At 41.5% G+C, this 17,311-nt stretch overlaps 1 protein-coding gene and 1 pseudogene across 1 annotated transcript in view; both read left to right on the forward strand.

Moving 5' to 3' along the window:
* Positions 1 to 17,311, forward strand: part of GARIN2 (golgi associated RAB2 interactor family member 2) — a 47,857-nt gene that overhangs the window by 5,343 nt on the left and 25,203 nt on the right. Inside the window, exons 2-3 of the mRNA XM_064374482.1 lie at positions 12,555 to 12,737; positions 15,954 to 16,153. Of these exons, the coding sequence (XP_064230552.1) occupies positions 12,579 to 12,737; positions 15,954 to 16,153 (359 nt within the window). The 5' untranslated portion in view covers positions 12,555 to 12,578. The remainder of the gene's footprint in view (positions 1 to 12,554; positions 12,738 to 15,953; positions 16,154 to 17,311) is intronic.
* Positions 9,063 to 9,828, forward strand: LOC105707198 (small ribosomal subunit protein eS6-like; annotated as a pseudogene).

Below are 17,311 nucleotides of genomic sequence, written 5' to 3' on the forward strand. Positions count from 1 at the left end.
AAAATATCAGGGGCTAGGTTATCCTGGGTCAAGAAATGACCAAAGAGCAGAAAGTATTTTTTAAAACAGTGCAACAGCTACTTAAGGCTATCCAGTGCACTGTAGAGCCTGGAGCTCTACACAAGCTTATGCTCTTAATTCAGCAGGAATGCCGTTGGTTTCCTAATCAAGGAACCTTAAATTTAGAGTTATGGGAGCAGGTAGGTTGCTGCCTCAAAAGAGGATATAAGCAAGGTCATTTTTCTAATGTTATTATTTTGACCACCTGGGCACTGGTACGTGCTGCATTGTATCCTTTTATCTACCAGACTGTGGTGAGTCAGACTGCCCATCTTCTCCATCTGAAGGGAATTCAGGAGATTAAAAGGAGAAGGAAAAACAGAAACCAGAACAACGAGGAGAGACTTTTCTCCCTGCTTCATTCCCTTCCATGGAGAATAAGGAAGAGGCTTTTTCTAGTGAGGATAAGGACTGATCGGAGCTTTTTCCTCCCGCAGTAAAAAAGCTATTGGCCTCTTTTCCTCTACCCTTAAAGGGACCAGAATCTGTTAGCCACGTTCAGGCAACAGAACCTCCCATCCCGCTTGAGGAGTTTGGAGGCCGCCAAGGGATGGTTCTTAGATAAGACCCCTTGTCAGTGAACATCTGTATGATTGGGTGGCTGTGTCTCCTTGACAAACATCCCTGCTGGACGAGTGCCTCCAGGAAGGAAGGAAAGTGGCTAATTAGGATTGTCTTCCTAATATGCAAGTTCTCACTTCCTACTTCCAGCATCAACCTTTCTGGCCTTGTCTTTTTTCTGTTTCCCTGGAGTATAAGGGGAAGTTGCATGCTGCCTCCAGGTTTTATCCCAGATAGCTCTGACTTTCTTGCTGCCCACAGAGGCCTGGGGCAGAAGAGTTGCTAAGATGCCATGCAGTGCCCATTTAGTCAGTGGCAGTCTAGGCAAGTTGCCCCTTTCTGGGTTTGTGGTGATGGAGGGGAGGCCAAGAGGCACAGACTGAGTCCCCAGGTGGCTGCAGGCAGCTCCAGCATGGTTCTGAGGATCCTTCTCACCATAGTCACCTGCCTTAGTAACTGTGCCCAGAAAGTGGCCTGCTGCTTGCTGTACTGCTGCTTTTCCCACTTCTGCCCTTCTCTGCTACCCCTCGGATGTCTCAGCTAACAAGCAATTCCTTGTCTTCCCTAGCTCCCTAGGGAAATGGCTAAGAAACAGTCCATGTGCACCCCTAACTTTACTAGCCTAAGGTGAGCAGAGGAGTATACAGCGGTGCAACAGCTACTTAAGGCTATCCAGTGCACTGTAGAGCCTGGAGCTCTACACAAGCTTATGCTCTTAATTCGGCAGGAATGCCCTTGGTTTCCTGATCAAGGAACCTTAGATTTAACGGAGCTCTGGGGGAGAAGCCCGCTAATAAGGGGTGCTCTCCCATAGCCGTATGTTAAATGCTAACCAGGCTGAGGTGGATGAGCTCTGCCAGCTGCTGTCATCTTCAGAAGATAAACTCAGCAGTAAGGAATGTTTATTTTGCCTTTTTTATAAAATGTTTAAAAACACTGTGGCTGGGAAACTTCAAAGAAGACCCTGTGCTGCATGTCTGCCCCTCCCCTGAGCCTCTCTGCTTGTGGGTAAAAATAATAAAAAGCCCAGTATGTTTTCAGTATCTTACCTAACAGGGTTGGCTCCAAGCATAGGTGGCCTGGAGGATGAGCAGAGTCGTCTTCTCCCAGCCTGTTACCTCGCCTCCTGCCTCTGCACTTACACATGCACTTTACCACCTGGTCATTCTCTAGCCTCCTAACTACCACTTGTAGTCTTCCTTCCTTCCTTTCAGGGTAAGGGCAGCAACAGGTGGCAGAGTATTAAAAAAAGAGGCTGCCTAAGGAGCCTGAAACGAATTAAAAAAAAAAAAAAAAAAAAAAAAAAACACCTGCCACAGCCCTGCTTTCTCAAGCTCTCTTCTAAAACATTACAGCTAAAGGATAATGCAGGAAAAGGGCCAGCACCTAAAAACATTTTTTAAAGTTTTTTGAATTTTTTTTCTTTTTTTACACACTTAAGCTAACTCAATGCAGGTTTATTATCCTGGCGACTTGTAGTCACATTCTAATGACTTTCAAGAGCCAAAATACGGTAAAAATTACATAAAATATCGGTCCTTTCCGTGCCTTAGTTTAGCAAATAAGCTTTATCTTTTGCCATTTCTGTATTTTATGGGCTGTTTACCCATCTCATAATCCCTCTAAACATATACAAACGACCACAGATTTAATAGTTTCCCTTATAAAGGGGCACCGGCATTGTGTCCAGTGATCAGGATATGATTCTGCTACTCTTTTCCTACTGGTAAGCAAGGAATAATTTCATACTCTCTTAGCTTGTGATCTTGATTGGTTGGCAAATGGCAATGGCTGACTTTATTGGTAATATCAGCTTCCATTTACCAACCTCTAAGCTCCTGAACTTTTTACAAACTGTGCCTGTTAAATTTGTATCTATTATTTTCTCTGAGCCTTTGTTTCACACCACTACTGTCAAAAGCAGTTATAGTGTGGCACGATGCCGTGCAAAACTGGCAACACAAAATCCAGGAACATTTTAAAACTACACAATAGGCAGAGTTGAGTGCCCTAATATTGGCTTTACAAACTTTTCCTCACCACAATATAAATATAGTTAGTGATACTGCTTATGTGGTGTATAGTATTGCTCATTTAGATCTTGCACATGTGAAGGGTATTACTAATGAACCTCTATTAGCTTTGTTTCTTGCAGCACAAGAGCTTCGCTGTACCCATCATCACCATCTTTATATCAACTATATTCACTCTCATTCTAGGGTATCTGGTCCCTTATCAGAAGGGAATGCTCGAGCCCATGCTCTATTATGACCACAAATGTGGTTTGTAGACTTTCCTGCTTTTTTGCAAGCTGAAGCTGATCATGCCCTTTTTTCATCAAAATGCTCACAGTCTTAAACAATAATTTCATTTAACACTTGCTCAAGCTCGCATAATTATTAAAACTGGTCCTAATTGCCAATGGCATTCTCTGTCTCCTTTTTCCTTAGGACTTGGTGCCAACCCACAAGGTCTGGTGCCTAATGCTCTCTGGCAAACTGATGTTACTCAGTATCCACCCTTTGGACATTTTAAATTTCTCCATGTTACCGTGGACACTTATACAGGCTTAATACATGCTACCCCCAAGACCACAGAAAAAACTAGAGATGCAATTGCTCATTTGTTCGAATCTATTATGACTTTAGGCCTTCCACCAACTATAGAAACCAGTAATGGACCTTACTATCTTAGTGCTCAATTTACATATGCATTGCAACTTTAACACATTGCAACACAAGACTAGTATTTCTTATAACTCAACTGGTTAGGTTGTTGTTGAACAAGCATATTAAACTCTTAAAGTATATCTTAGTAAACAAAAAAGGGGGCATATGGGACTCTCTCCTTGAGAAAAGGGCCTGTCGTTGGAGAATCAACCCGCAATGATGGTGATAATTTGGAAGGCATCTGACATTACCTAAGGACAGCTAAAGAAACTGGATCAACAAGCAACTATCTGGCTTGCCGCCATGGAAGCCCCTGCAACTGCAGAGAACTGGTTTCTTATGTATCTGATGGTAATTGGAGAAACTTCTGAGAAAGTAAGACAGACATGGATGTTAGGTGGCTGATAATTCTTGTTCTTTGCCAAGTGGGATCAGCTTAATAACATGTTTATTGGAGTCATGTTCTATATCCCCATTTTTAATGTTATTACATGGTAGAATGCTGACCTGCCTTTGTCATCTAATGATACTTCTTAGACAGGAAGTCAATAGACGCCCCTGTCTTACTCCTTCACTGAAAATTTGAGATGGATTAAACTTAATGACTTCTTGACTTTACTGTCTAGTAATCCCTCTCTTTGTTTTTCCACAATAGCACATAAGTGTGTTACTTTCATTCCTCAGGAGTATCTTTACTATCAGCCCAAAAGGGATGCTAAGCTTGCAAATTTGACCTTTATTTCTGCTGTTGCTACTAATCTTACTGAGGTCTCTAATGAAGCTACACAAGTGCCTGATCTTCCTATATGCCATCTGAATAAGGACTGGTGATATAAGTTTGAGGCTGTCCAGTGGTCTCTATGAAGAGAGCCTGCGCTGCATTAAGGGCCTCTCATAATGACACTTTACTTGATTGGGGTTCCCATGGTTAGCTTATGTCTGCAAATCAGACTATTGGATTTGGGAGTCCCTCCAATAGTTCTATCACCTGGTCAGAGTATGGGCTTTCAGGACCAATATTACAACTAAAAGGGAAAGAAGCTTTAAGCACTGCTCATATCCAAATTTGCAGATTAGGTCTTCCTTTTCTGAACAGGTTCTTTCACATGGTGAGTACATTAATAGTGGTGGCAACTATACCCTCTTTTTGCACAATAATGTTACTGATACAGCCCTGATTTATACTACGCACCCTTATATACTTCTGTTTGGGCAAGGTGTTCCTAACATAGAGCAGAATCAATCCTTTTATATATTAAAGTCTCTTCCAGTAGTTGGTATGCTACATGCTTGTCTCATTGAAATGTTACACAGTTAAATATAACCTGTGTCATGATTTTAAAACAGTGTGCAGAACTGTGGCTGCCTGTACATTTAACCCGGAATTAGGAAGGAGAGTTCACCTTGCAGTTGTTTAGTAAAGCACATCTGTGAGGAGATTATCATGACCATTTGTCTTTTCAAATTTCCTTTTGTCTTCTCAAACAACTTGAAGAATAAAGTTGTTTTCTCAAACAACTTGAAGAATAAAGTTGAAGAATAAAGTTGTCTTCTCAAACAACTTGAAGAATAAAGTCTTAAATTTCCATTTGTCTTCTCAAACAACTTGAATAATAGTTGCAATAATTACAAACAATTACCCTTCAGCAATTACAAGAAGGCTTTCAATGGTTAAACATAAACACTTAGTTGTCTAGGTTAAACAGACACATTTGGGTGATGGCCACTATACTTATTCTTTTTTGTATCTGCTTGCTAGGCATCTGCAGATGGCTCTGTGCTGCCACCCAATGCATCTATGACCAGGGAAGAATGATAGAAGCTTACCTTGCATTGGATGACCATTATGCTCTAAGAATTAAAGAAGGGGGAGATGTAGGGAGTGCATGGCAACATATTAAAACTTATGTATAAGGCATATGAGGTTGGGGCATGAAAATTACTGAGGTACTGTGTATGTTATTTGTGCATGGGAATGAAACTCCTTGACCCTGAAAACAGGACAGGGAGTGGAGTGTGTGGTGTGATAAGGAAGGCTGAAAACAGCCTCCTGAGAATGCAGCTTGAATGTTGTGCAAGGTCACAAGTGCCTCAGCAACCCACCTCAAATGACCATCTAGTGGATGTTTGTAGTTAATACAAGCCCTTTCAATAAATACTTGGTGGATGGATGCTGGGGTAGACTCTTGGAAGAGCTACCCTCTATCCCCGCTCAGCTGGAACTGCCTGAGCACTTCATTCTTGGCATTCACTACAAGCTATAAGCTCTGCAATTACCATTTACATCATATTTCCATCATTGATCAATGATGTAAATTGACATCGATCAATCTTCTCTCCAAGAAATCCTCTGAAAACTTCACTCCACCATCTGAATGCCCACTCCCAAGTTGTTGGGGCTCCATGGGAAAGCTGACCACACTTTCTCTCAGGGGCGGACCTGCAGGGCAGCTCCTCCCCGGTGCTCTTCTTATCTTACTTCAGAGATGATGTCAGCACATTATGATTGTGATGTAGCAGCAATAAAACAATGCCCAGAGCAGCCTGCCCTGTGATTCTTTTACTAAGTGATTAGTTGCCTGCCAGGTAGACATATACACCTGCTAAAGAAATGTGAAGAGTGAGAACGTGCTATTTGGAGATTATTCTCCTAGTTGACATCTAGGAGATAGATATCCAGAGATCTATTTCAGCCCCACCTTTTGGTAAGTGACTGTCTTGTTACTGCAACTTGGGTTTAAAACTGAGGGAGAAGGAAATGAATAGTTCAATTAATTCTGGTAATTCAAGAGGAGAATGTCTTTTTTTTTCCATCATCCTCTTCTCCTAGTTTCATTTATTCAACCTCAACCTGAACAAGCAGAAAAGCTGAGAGATTTAACACCTGGTGACTGAATTTCTTTTTCTTAGAAATAATTTCACTGAGAGTTTGAGTTTGAAATGAAAGCATGTTTTCTGTATTGTTTTTAATTTTTTTTTTTTTTTGAGATAGAGTCTCACTCTGTCACCCAGACTAGAGTGCAATAGTGCAATCTCAGCTCACTGCAACGTCCACCTCCCAGGTTCAAGTGATTCTCCTGCCTCAGCATCCAAAGTAGCTGTGATTATAGGCACCGGCCATCATGCCCAGCTAACTTTTTGTGTGTATTTTTGTAGAGACAGGGTTTGACCATGTTGTTTTAGTGAATAATGATTAATAAAAATGTAGATTAAATAAACTATATTTATTACAACCAAAAGTTGTTAACTATACCAAAGATGCTGTTAAAAGAATAGCTGAACAATTAAGATCCACTAGTCAAATAGCCTAAGAGAATATGATAGCTTTAGAAATGATACTGGCAGAGAAAGGTGGTATTTGTGTTATGATCGAAACTCAGTCTTGCACCTTTATCCCAAACAACACTGCTCCCAATAAGAGTATAACAAAAGCTCTCCAAAGACCTACTGCCTTATCAAATGAGTTAGCAAAAATTTATGGCATTAACAACCCTATTTCAAATTGGCTTGAGAAATAGTTCAGTCAATAGAAAGAGACCATAACCCCAATTCTTACTTCTTTAGCAACTGTAATAAGTAATTTCCTTCTTGTTAAGTGCTGTATTATACCATGCATCTGAAGGCTAGTACAAATGCTAGTGAACACAGCTTTTACTAAGATCTCCCCAAACCCTCCACCTTATTCAGAAAAGTTACTTCTCTTAAAAAGTCAAACAGAACAGTTAAGCCAAGATATGTTAAACAAGTTTGAAGAGGAGCTATAAAGTAAAAGAAGAAGAAATTGTGGGCAGTAGAAAAGCTCCTCTTCAAAGTTTCCTTTCTTGTTAAAGAATAATCATAAGTATTAGAAATAATAGTTTGTTTTCAACACTTTCTCCAAAGCCTTCTTGCTTTTTGCTAGTAGCTTTTTGTGAAGCCCTATTCTGTGTAGCTGTTAGATATAAAATAATAAGTACATTCTATGTCCTTCTGCTTTAACCAAGATATTTGTGTTAGACATGCTCACAGACACATAGTACATTCTATGTCATTGTATTTTAACCAAGCATTTTATGTTATTACTTTTCTAAGTCCTTTCCAAGCAACTTCCTGTCCCTTCCTTATTTGGACTTCCTCTTTTCCTTTTGTTCTCCATTGCTTTTACCTGTTTAGAAAAGTTTTAAGTTGTTAGCCAATCAGGTTTTAGTTTAAATTGTGAGGTCTGGCTCTAACCAAGGGAGATCAGACACAGCAGTAAGGATGACCTCAAATGCATAAAGGATAAATAGGTCTGCTTTTCCTTTGTTCATTGTATTCTCATGGCAAGATGGCTAACAGGAGCACTCTTTCTGCAGAAAGTAAAATTGCCTTGCTAAGAAATCCTTTGTCTCAGTGCTAATTTTCTAATTTTTCTTTGTGGTACCAAGCATATGTTTCTAACAAGGAGTTTCACTCATTGCCCAGGCTGGAGTGCAATGGTGCAATTTCAACTCATTACAACCTCTGCCTCCTGGGTTCAAGCGATTCTCCTGCCTCACACTCCCAAGTAGCTGGGATTACAAGCATGCACCACCATGCTCAACTAATTTTGTATTTTTAGTAGAGACAGGGTTTCTCCATGTTGGTCAGGCTGGTCTCAAACTCCTGACCTCAGGTGATCTGCCCGCTTTGGCCTCCCAAAGTGCTGTGATTTCAACATGTATTTTTGAGTCACCAAAATTAATAATGATATCTCAGTAAGGTGATTGGATCAGAGGGTGGGGGCTGAATTGATTGTCAGGCTGCTCTTCTGTGCCTGCACACCAAGAAGGCAAAGCAGAGTACAAGGAGCTTGTCAGAAAGAGAACTCAGAAACCATCTCTTTCTTTTTAAAAGAAAATCATTTCTTAAGCGTCAGTTTAACTACTGGCTACAATTATTTTCGACCCTTTTTTTTTTTTTTTTTTTTGAGACGGAGTTTCGCTCTTGTTACCCAGGCTGGAGTGCAATGGCGCGATCTCGGCTCATCGCAACCTCCGCCTCCTGGGTTCAGGCAATTCTCCTGCCTCAGCCTCCTGAGTAGCTGGGAATACAGGCACGCGCCACCATGCCCAGCTAATTTTTTGTATTTTTAGTAGAGATGGGGTTTCACCATGTTGACCAGGATGGTCTCGATCTCTTGACCTCGTGATCCACCCACCTCGGCCTCCCTAAGTGCTGGGATTACAGGCGTGAGCCACCGCGCCCGGCCTCGGCACTTCTTTACAAGAGATTGTCATGTTCCAAATAGCTTGACACCATGATTGATAACTGCTGTTTTTAAAACAATTTAATGTTATGGGGATAAATGATTACATATATTTTAACACACATTACTTGTGTGTGTGTGTGTGTGTGTGTGTGTGTGTGTGTATGAAATTAAGTAGGCCAAGCACTGTGGCTCATGCCTGTAATCCCAGCACTTTGGGAAGCCAAAGTAGATGAATTATTTGAGCCCAGGAGTTTGAGACCAGCCTGGGCAACACAGGAAGAGCCAATTTCTAAAAAAAAAAAAAAAAAAAAAAAAAAAAATTTAAAAATCAGCTGGGTGTGGTCGCATGTACCTATAATACCAACTACTCAGGAAGCTGATCTGGGAGGATCATTTGGGATGGGGAGGTTGAGGCTGCAGTGAGCCATGATCACACCACTGCACTCCAACCTGTGTGACAGAGACCTTATCTCAAAAAAAAAGACCCGAAAAATAAACAAAAAATGAAAGAAGAAAGAAGAGCTCTTTTTCATGGCACCCCAAAGGCATATAGCTGCTTCAAGATGAAGCTGAACATCTCCTTCCCAGCCACTGGCTGCCAGAAACTCATTGAAGTGGATGATGAATGCAAACTTCATACTTTTTATGAGAAGCATATGGTGACAGAAGTTGCTGCTGACACTCTGGGTGACAAATGGAAGGGTTATGTGGTCCGAATCAGTGGTGGAAATGACAAACTAGGTTTCCCCATGAAGCAGGGTGTCTTGACCCATGGCCATGCCCACCTGCTACTGAGTAAGGGGCATTCCTGTTACAGACCAAGGAGAACTGGAGAAAGAAAGAGAAAATCAGTTCATGGTTGCATTGTGGATGCTAATCTGAGCGTTCTCAACTTGATTATTGTAAAAAAAAAAAAAAAAAAAAAAAAGGAGAGAAGGATATTCCTGGACTAACTGATACCACTGTGCCTCGTCACCTTGGGCCAAAAAGAGCTAGCAGAATCCAAAAACTTTTCAATCTCTCTAAAGAAGATGATGTCCACCAGTACGTTGTAAGAACACCCTTAAACAAAGAAGGTAAGAAACCTAGGACCAAAGCACCCAAGATTCAGCGTCTTGTTACTCCACATGTCCTGCAGCACAAATGGCGGCGTATTGCTCTGAAGAAGCAGCGTACTAAGAAAAATAAGGAAGAGGCTGCAGAATATGCTAAACTTTTGGCCAATAGAATGAAGGAGGCTAAAGAGAAGCCCAGGAACAAATTGCGAAGAGACACAGACTTTTGTCTTTGCGAGCTTCTACTTCTAAGTCTGGATCCAGTCAGAAATAAGATTTTTTGAGTAACAAATAAGATCAGACTGAAAAAAAAAAAAAAGAAGGAAGGAAAGAGAGGGAGAAAGAAGAAAGAAAGAAAAAAGGAAGGAAAGAGAGAGAGAAAGAGAGAAGGAAGGAAGGAAGGAAGGAAGGAAGGAAGGAAGGAAGGAAGGAAAGAAGGAAGGAAGGAAAGAAAGGAAGGAACTGGAAAGACATATACCAAAACATGAATACTGTCTCCAGCTATTCAGAGTGAACCTAAGGCCAGGCACAGTGGCTCACACCTATAATCCTAGCCCTTTGAGAGGCCGAGGTGGGCAGATTGCTTAAGCTCAGGAGTTTGAGACCAGTCTGGGCAACATGGTGAAATCCCATCTCTACAAAAAATACAAAAATTAGCCAGGCCTGATGGTACACGCCTGTGGTCCCAGCTATTCAGGAGGTTGAGGTGGGAGGATCACTTGAGCCCAGGAAGTTGAGGCTGCAGTGAGCCAAGATCACATCACTCCACTGCATTCCAGCTTGGGTGATAGAGCAAGACCCTGTAGAGAAAAAAAAAGTGAACTTAGTAAATAATTTACTTTACCATTGGTAAAATATACGATGGTGTGTGTGTGTGTGTGTGTGTGTGTGTGTGTGTGTGTGTGTTGGTCAAAATGATGGCTTCACAGAACCATCCCTCTGTTTTAAGAGCCTGGACTAATGTTTCTCCCCACAAAGATGAAATCTTGCTCTCTTACCCAGGCTAGAGTTCAGTGGCATAATCTTGGCTCACTGCAACCTCTGCCTCCTGAGTTCAAGTGATCCTTCTGCCTCAGCCTCCCAAGTAGCTAGGATTACAGGCATACATCACCAGACCTGGTTAGTTTTTGTATTTTTAGTAGAGATGTTAGAGGGGTGAGGAGTATAGTGTACAGATATCTCAAATCACAGTTACAACAAAGTAGTCAAAATTTAGCATACACTTATCAGCTATATACATAATCCAAAAGTGTAAAAATAGTTCTAGAACAAATGTTTAGAACATCACAGCAAAGTTAATAAAAGAGCCTGTTAACACTTTTTGCTCCTCAGCTAACCTCAACTTTGTTCAAAAAGGATGTGAGAGGTGAGACCCAGTTGTGGCTGCAAATATCCCTGAATTCCTTCTTTTCCTCTCACTTCCTCCTCCCTGTCTGTGTCCTGAATCCACAGCTACACCTGTTCCCCTGGAAGATCATCCACTGTTTGCTCTCTGGAAGGAGAATTCTCAGATGCAAGGAATTCTGGTGATCTCATAAATGAAAGCACTGGAAAGGGCCTTTCCCTAGTCCCAGCAGCCATGTGGCATCTCCTGATTAGCAAGTGCCTGCAAACAGTAGACACACTTTCCAGAATGCGGATGTTTTCATTTTCTCAGAGTGAATTGTTTTTCCAAAATGTGCACTCTTTCACTTAACTCTGTATGAACAAGATTTGACTACTGTGTCTCCTCAAATCTAAGATCCACTAATTATAATATATACCATTATTGTCCGGGCTCAGTGGCTCACACCTGTAATCCCAGCACTCTGGGAGGCTGAGGCGGGTGGATCATGAGGTGAGTGGATCACTGGCCAACATGGTTAAACCCCATATCTACTAAAAACACAAAAATTAGCTGGGCATGGTGGCGTGTGCCTCTAATCCTAGCTACCTTGGAGGCTGAGGCAGGAGAATCACTTGAACCAGGGAGTCAGTGGTTGCAGTGAGCCAAGAACACGCCACTGCACTCCAGCCTGGATGACAGAGAGAGACTCTGTCTCAAAAAAACAAAAAGATATACCATTATTTTATGTGCCACTAAGAAAGTTTTCCAACTCGTTTTACTAAGCTAACAAAATTTTTCTTACCAAAAACAGTAAAATCAAAACAAAACAAATGCTCCTTTGTTTATAAATGAAAATCTGGAACCAAATAACACAACGTTAAAGAACAAAACTGTGCAAACACATCCTAGAGCTACATACATCGAAGCGTTACAGAAATATGCTCCCTGGGTTCTCCCTTCCCCCATCCCTCTATAATGTGCCTTTGGGTCTCAGACTCTTATCCCGGGAGTCCCTCTGAATCCACCTCAGATTTCAAGAGGATGGGGCTGGGCCAATCGGCTGAGGTCTGGCCCTGTTCTCCTCATCCGCCAAAGCCTCACAGTACTGTGCTGGCCAGTCCTTGGGGTCTTGATTATGGACTTTGGTCCCTCTTGGCAGCAGGGACCAGTTTTGTGGAAGACAATTTTTCCATGGACTTGGTCTCATAAGGAGCATGCAACTAAGAGCTAAGCCTCAGTTATGGGTGAATAGTCTGGAAAAGTGTTCTCAGTTTAGTACAGTTTTGACACCCTACTTCCAAAACGGGATTGGAGAACCCTGCATGATGGAGAGGGTACCATTAATTTGGAAGATAGAAAATAATGGTCTGTGGGGGAATATATTGAGAGACTTCCTAGAGAGCCCTTTCCTTAATACCCTAATAAGTGTCTCTGGCCCCACATCCCAGTAACTTTTTATTATACGTATCTGTTTTCAAGTCTTGATAGTCCCTATCATCCAACATCTTGTTTGAGTTTCTTTTGGCTTGCTTACTACCTGTCTCCCCATAAAGTGTAAGCTCAGGAAGGCATATCACAGATATTGATAAAGTGTGCTGAATAAATAAATGAAGCAACTTAATTCTGATATTAAATTCTCTCTGTATCCATTAGTTGTATTTCTGTTCCCTTAGTGGTTTTGTTTATATGCAAGTGCAATGAAGAAGAACACCAGCAAATCTACCATGAGGATCAATAAGCAAGATGCTCTCTGCACCCCACACTCCCATGATCCAGGACATCTTCAAAATATGTTGGATGGAGAAGAGTATGCCCCTTTTGTATATCCTCCCATGTTAGAGAGCAATTTTATCCAGGTAAATCATATTAAAGACCTGAGTTAAGTTCCAATAACTTCAGTAATTAATTTTCTCAAAGAAAACTGAAAAGGATGGGAGGAGAATTGTTTTAAATGTGCCAAGGGAATGTGTGATACTACTAAAGAGAACAGTTTGGGAACTTTTAAAACTTGAAATAATTATAATGTTAAAGTACATTCATTTCAAATGTCCCCAACAAACTCTTGTGAAGGACTTCTGTCTTAACTCTACCATAATTGTCATTCTATCATAATCTCTCCAAAATTACATGAAGCCATTTTTGGTATTTCCTGCCACAGGGAAACATACAGATAACTTCTTTCTTAGGTGTAGAAGACATTCTAAAGAACATCTATGACACAACTAGAGGTTACAATGAATCTTAACTCTTAATTCCGAAGGTAAAATATAATTGTCAGATGGTGTTGGGAAGAAAAGCTTCCTTCTCATAAGAAGGTACCTACATTATGAATGAAACTGCATTTCTGTGCATTTGGGAGCAATGCTAACTTTCTGTAAACCTTCAACATTAAAATATTCAGACAAAGAAATGGTGAAATGAGTTCAATGATGCGGTCATACCTTTAAAGCTCCTAGAAATGCTGCAACAAAGTCTAACACTAAACACTGAGCTATTACCTCTAACTCTTAACACATTTGAGCAGCTGCTCAGCTGATTTCACAGAGGGGTGACAAGGGAAGACAACAGACTCTTCAAAAGGTAAGGAAACTTCATCTCCCATAAACACATTCTCTGCACTAATACTTGAGTACTAGTGCAAGCTCTTCACCTCCCAAAACATCTATTGTTTTAGTGATGTCCCTAGAATGTGTGTGACAAGTCATGATTTAATGTACTTTACCTTCTCCATACTTCCTTCCTACTAATAACGTTTTTATTTCTTCACCTTTCATCCTGTGCCCTTTCCAAGTTAGTTACCTTTTGTGCACTCTAATGAAATTACATAGTACTTTTCCGACATTGGGGTAGTTAGCAGTCGATAGGTCAGAGGTAGCCCCCTATCATAATTTGATAAGTCATACCCTTCAAGATGCATACCCCCTGGTTAACATGTCTTTGGCAGCATGTTATCAAGATTCCTGACTGAACAGGTTTAAATGAAAAAAGAAAAACAATTAGGCTGGATACAGTGGCTCATGCCTGTAATCCCAGCACTTTGGAAGGCCAAGGCGGGAGGATTGCTTGAGGTCAGAAGTTCAAGACTGGGCTGGGTAACAAGTGAGACCCTCCATCTCTAAAAGTATTTTTTTTAATTAGCAAGGTGCAGTGCTGCCCACCTATATTCCTAGCTACTCGAGAGGCTGAGGAAGGAGGATTGCTTGAGCCCAGGAGCTCCAGGCTGCAGTGAGCTAGGATGGGGCTACTGCACTCCAGCCTGGAGGTTAAGAGGAGACTTTGTAAAAACAAACAAACAAACAAACAAATACTCTTAAAAAAATAAAAAAGGAAGCAATTATCTCAAACAGAATGAAAGAACCCCAGGGCATCAGCTCACTCCCAGTAGAGGACCCAGGTTTTTTCTTTTTGCTCTATCACCTTGAAGCTAGCTCCCCTCAGGGCACCACATCCAAACAGGACAACTGCCAGAAGTAGAAGACATTCATCTCATCCTGGTGGTTCTGTCTCCTGGTGGCTCTGAGAAAGGTTTTTCAGGGTTGTAGGAGAGCCCCTCTATGTCTCACTGGTCACAGCCCCTGCTGAAACCAGTCACTGGCAAGGGGTAGAGTAGGACCACCACTACCCACTTAGGTTAACTGGGATTTAATCCCTCAGCTAGGTCATTATCCCTGAGCCATGATATTGGACAAAACCAGGATTCTGTTAATCAGGAAGAAGAGGGGCACAGTTTGGGATAGGTTATCAATAATGTGAGCTACAACCTCTTTCTTTCAAGTGATGTATTTTTTAATTGAACCAGTTATCATACAGTGGAGAAACCACAGTGTAGCTCCTCTCTGACTTCCTTCACCTTCCTGCCTGCCCATCCTCCAGTCTCTTCTACTAAGTGGCAGAGATTTTACTGGCCAAGTTTCTTGGACTTTGAGATTTTTACACATGCTGTTCCTCTGCCTGGAAACCTCTCCTCTCCACCCAGCCAGTTTATCACCCACATGGTTTAGATATCAGCTAGAGGTCTCTTTCTCAGGGGAGACTTCCATGACCCCATATCCGGGGTGTGCTGGAACTGGTCGACTGGTAAGTATTCAGGAAATGTGTAAGTCAGTTCTTAAACACAGCCATTATTAAAAATTAAATTATAGGCCAGGTGCAGTGGCTCACTCCTGTAATCCTAGCACTTTGAGAGGCCGAGGTGGGCAGATCACCTGAGGTCAAGAGTTCAAGACCAGCCCAGCCAACATGGTGAAACACCATCTCTGCTAAAAATAGAAAAATTATCCAGGCTTGGTAGCACATGCCTGTAATCCCAGCTACTCAGGAGGCTGAGGCAAGAGAATCACTTGAACCTGGGAGGCAGAGGTTGTAGTGAGCTGAGATCATGCCACAGCACTCCAGCCTGGGTGACAGAATGAGACTGTCTCAAAAAAAAAATTAAATTCTTAAAAATTAAATTTTATAAACTTACAATTATATCTAAAATAAGGGCAATAAATATTCAAAACTCTTTATTCCTAATCTTTTACTACATTTTACTATTGTCTATATTTCTGAGGTTATAAATATAAGAAGAGTTTGGCAAGAGTTTGTGGAATTTATTAATTGACTCTATGGAATTTAAACTAAAGACTAAAGAATATTGCATATTATTTGTACATTTGTGCTACTTGTCTTTTATGTCAGTAACATTTTAAATAAACTTATGTGTAAATGTCTGTACCTTCTAAGACCTAGCTGTTACCAGAACATCATTGCCTATCTCCCCACTCTAAGTCAAGTCCTGTGTTACATGTTCCCATAACATCCTGAACTTGTACTTGGTAAAACTTCTTACAGTAATAATTAGTTACAAACTTAAACTGTTTAATGTTTGTCCCTGGTAGACCCCCACGGGTCAGGGACTGTGCCTGTTCCCTGTGGTACCTCCAAGAATTAGCATGACCAAGTGAAGGACCAGATACACCATGGTTCATTTCTCCTTTATTTCCTGCCCTCTCTTACACTTCTCAGGCAAGCAAGGTTGTCAAAGCCACACATTTCATCAGATAACGCCTTTTCCTGTTTTCTGCACTCAGGTCAACAGGAGAGGTGAATCCATTTACCTTCATAACCGAGCCAACTGGGTGACTGTAGGCATCTGCTCTTCCAGCTCCACCCACAAGATCCCCAATGTGATGCTACTGGCACATCTGACACCTGGTGCTCAAAAAGATAGAGAACCCCTGTTTAAAAGTCTCCTGATATCTCCTCCTGCAGAGAAACTGGTGCTCACCAGGTGAGTTATAAAGAGAAGAGGTTAAAGATCCCTCAGAAAATGTGCGTTACCCTTGTGGATCTGAAAAAAATGGAAACACTGAGGACAATTGTGCTAACAGAGCATCTCACTCGCACTCCCTGCTGCAAATGACAAAGAGGAGCATCCTTAAAGATGGGGGAAATCATGTATGATAAAGCATGTCAAACAGGCAGTTATTTTTTTTAAAATTAAACCTAATTAACAGGAACTGAAGATTCATAATAAACTGCCTTTCTAGAACATGCCTCCTCTTCCCCAGCATCCCAGCTTCCAACAGAATTAACTCTGGTCTTGTCTCAGCCATTAACTTGCTCTATCATCTTGAGCAAATTGCTTAACTTTAAGTCTCAACTTTGAAGGATGAATTTAAATGGACACTTTCTAATGGTAAATAGTTGGCATTCTGATGTGTTTTATTTGTTTTGTTTTGTTTTTGAGATGAAGTCTTGCTCTGTCACCCCCAGGCTGGAGTGCAGTGGCATGATCTGGGCTCACTGCAACCTCCACCTCCCGAGTTTAAGCAATTCTCCTGTCTCAGCCTCCCAAGAAGATGTGACTACAGGCCCACGTCACCACACTTGGCTAATTTTTGTATTTTTAGTAGAGACAGGGTTTCACCATATTGGTCAGGCTGGTATTGAACTTCTGACCTCAGGTGATCCACCAGCCTTGACCTCCCAAAGTGCTGGGATTACAGGCGTGAGCCATCATGCCCAGTCCATTCTGATGTTTTTATACATCAGAGCCTTTGTCATATGATTAAGATGAGATGGTCCTCAGGAGCCCCTACCCAGACCTATCTGGGAGACAAGTCTGGTGTCTTGAGTCTCATTCCTCCAACTACTATAAAAAATAAGAAAGAGGCTGGGCATGGTGGCTCGTACCTGTAATCCCAGCACTTTGGGAAGCCAAGGCAGGTATATTGCTTGAGCCCAGGCATTCAAGACCAGCCTGGGCAACATGATGAATTTGTCTCTACAAAAAATACAAAACTACCTTGTACAACTTGTCTCTACAAGAAATACAAAAACTAGCCAGGCGTGGTGGTGCATACCTATTGTCCCAGATATTCAGGAGGATAAGATGGGAGAATCACTTGGGCCCAGGAAGTCGAGGCTGCAGCGAGCCATGATCGCA

The sequence above is a fragment of the Aotus nancymaae genome, unplaced genomic scaffold (assembly GCF_030222135.1).
Source record: "Aotus nancymaae isolate 86718 unplaced genomic scaffold, 86718_ANA_hifiasm-v0.15.2.pri h1tg000011l, whole genome shotgun sequence".
Classification (NCBI taxonomy): Eukaryota; Metazoa; Chordata; class Mammalia; order Primates; family Aotidae; genus Aotus; species Aotus nancymaae.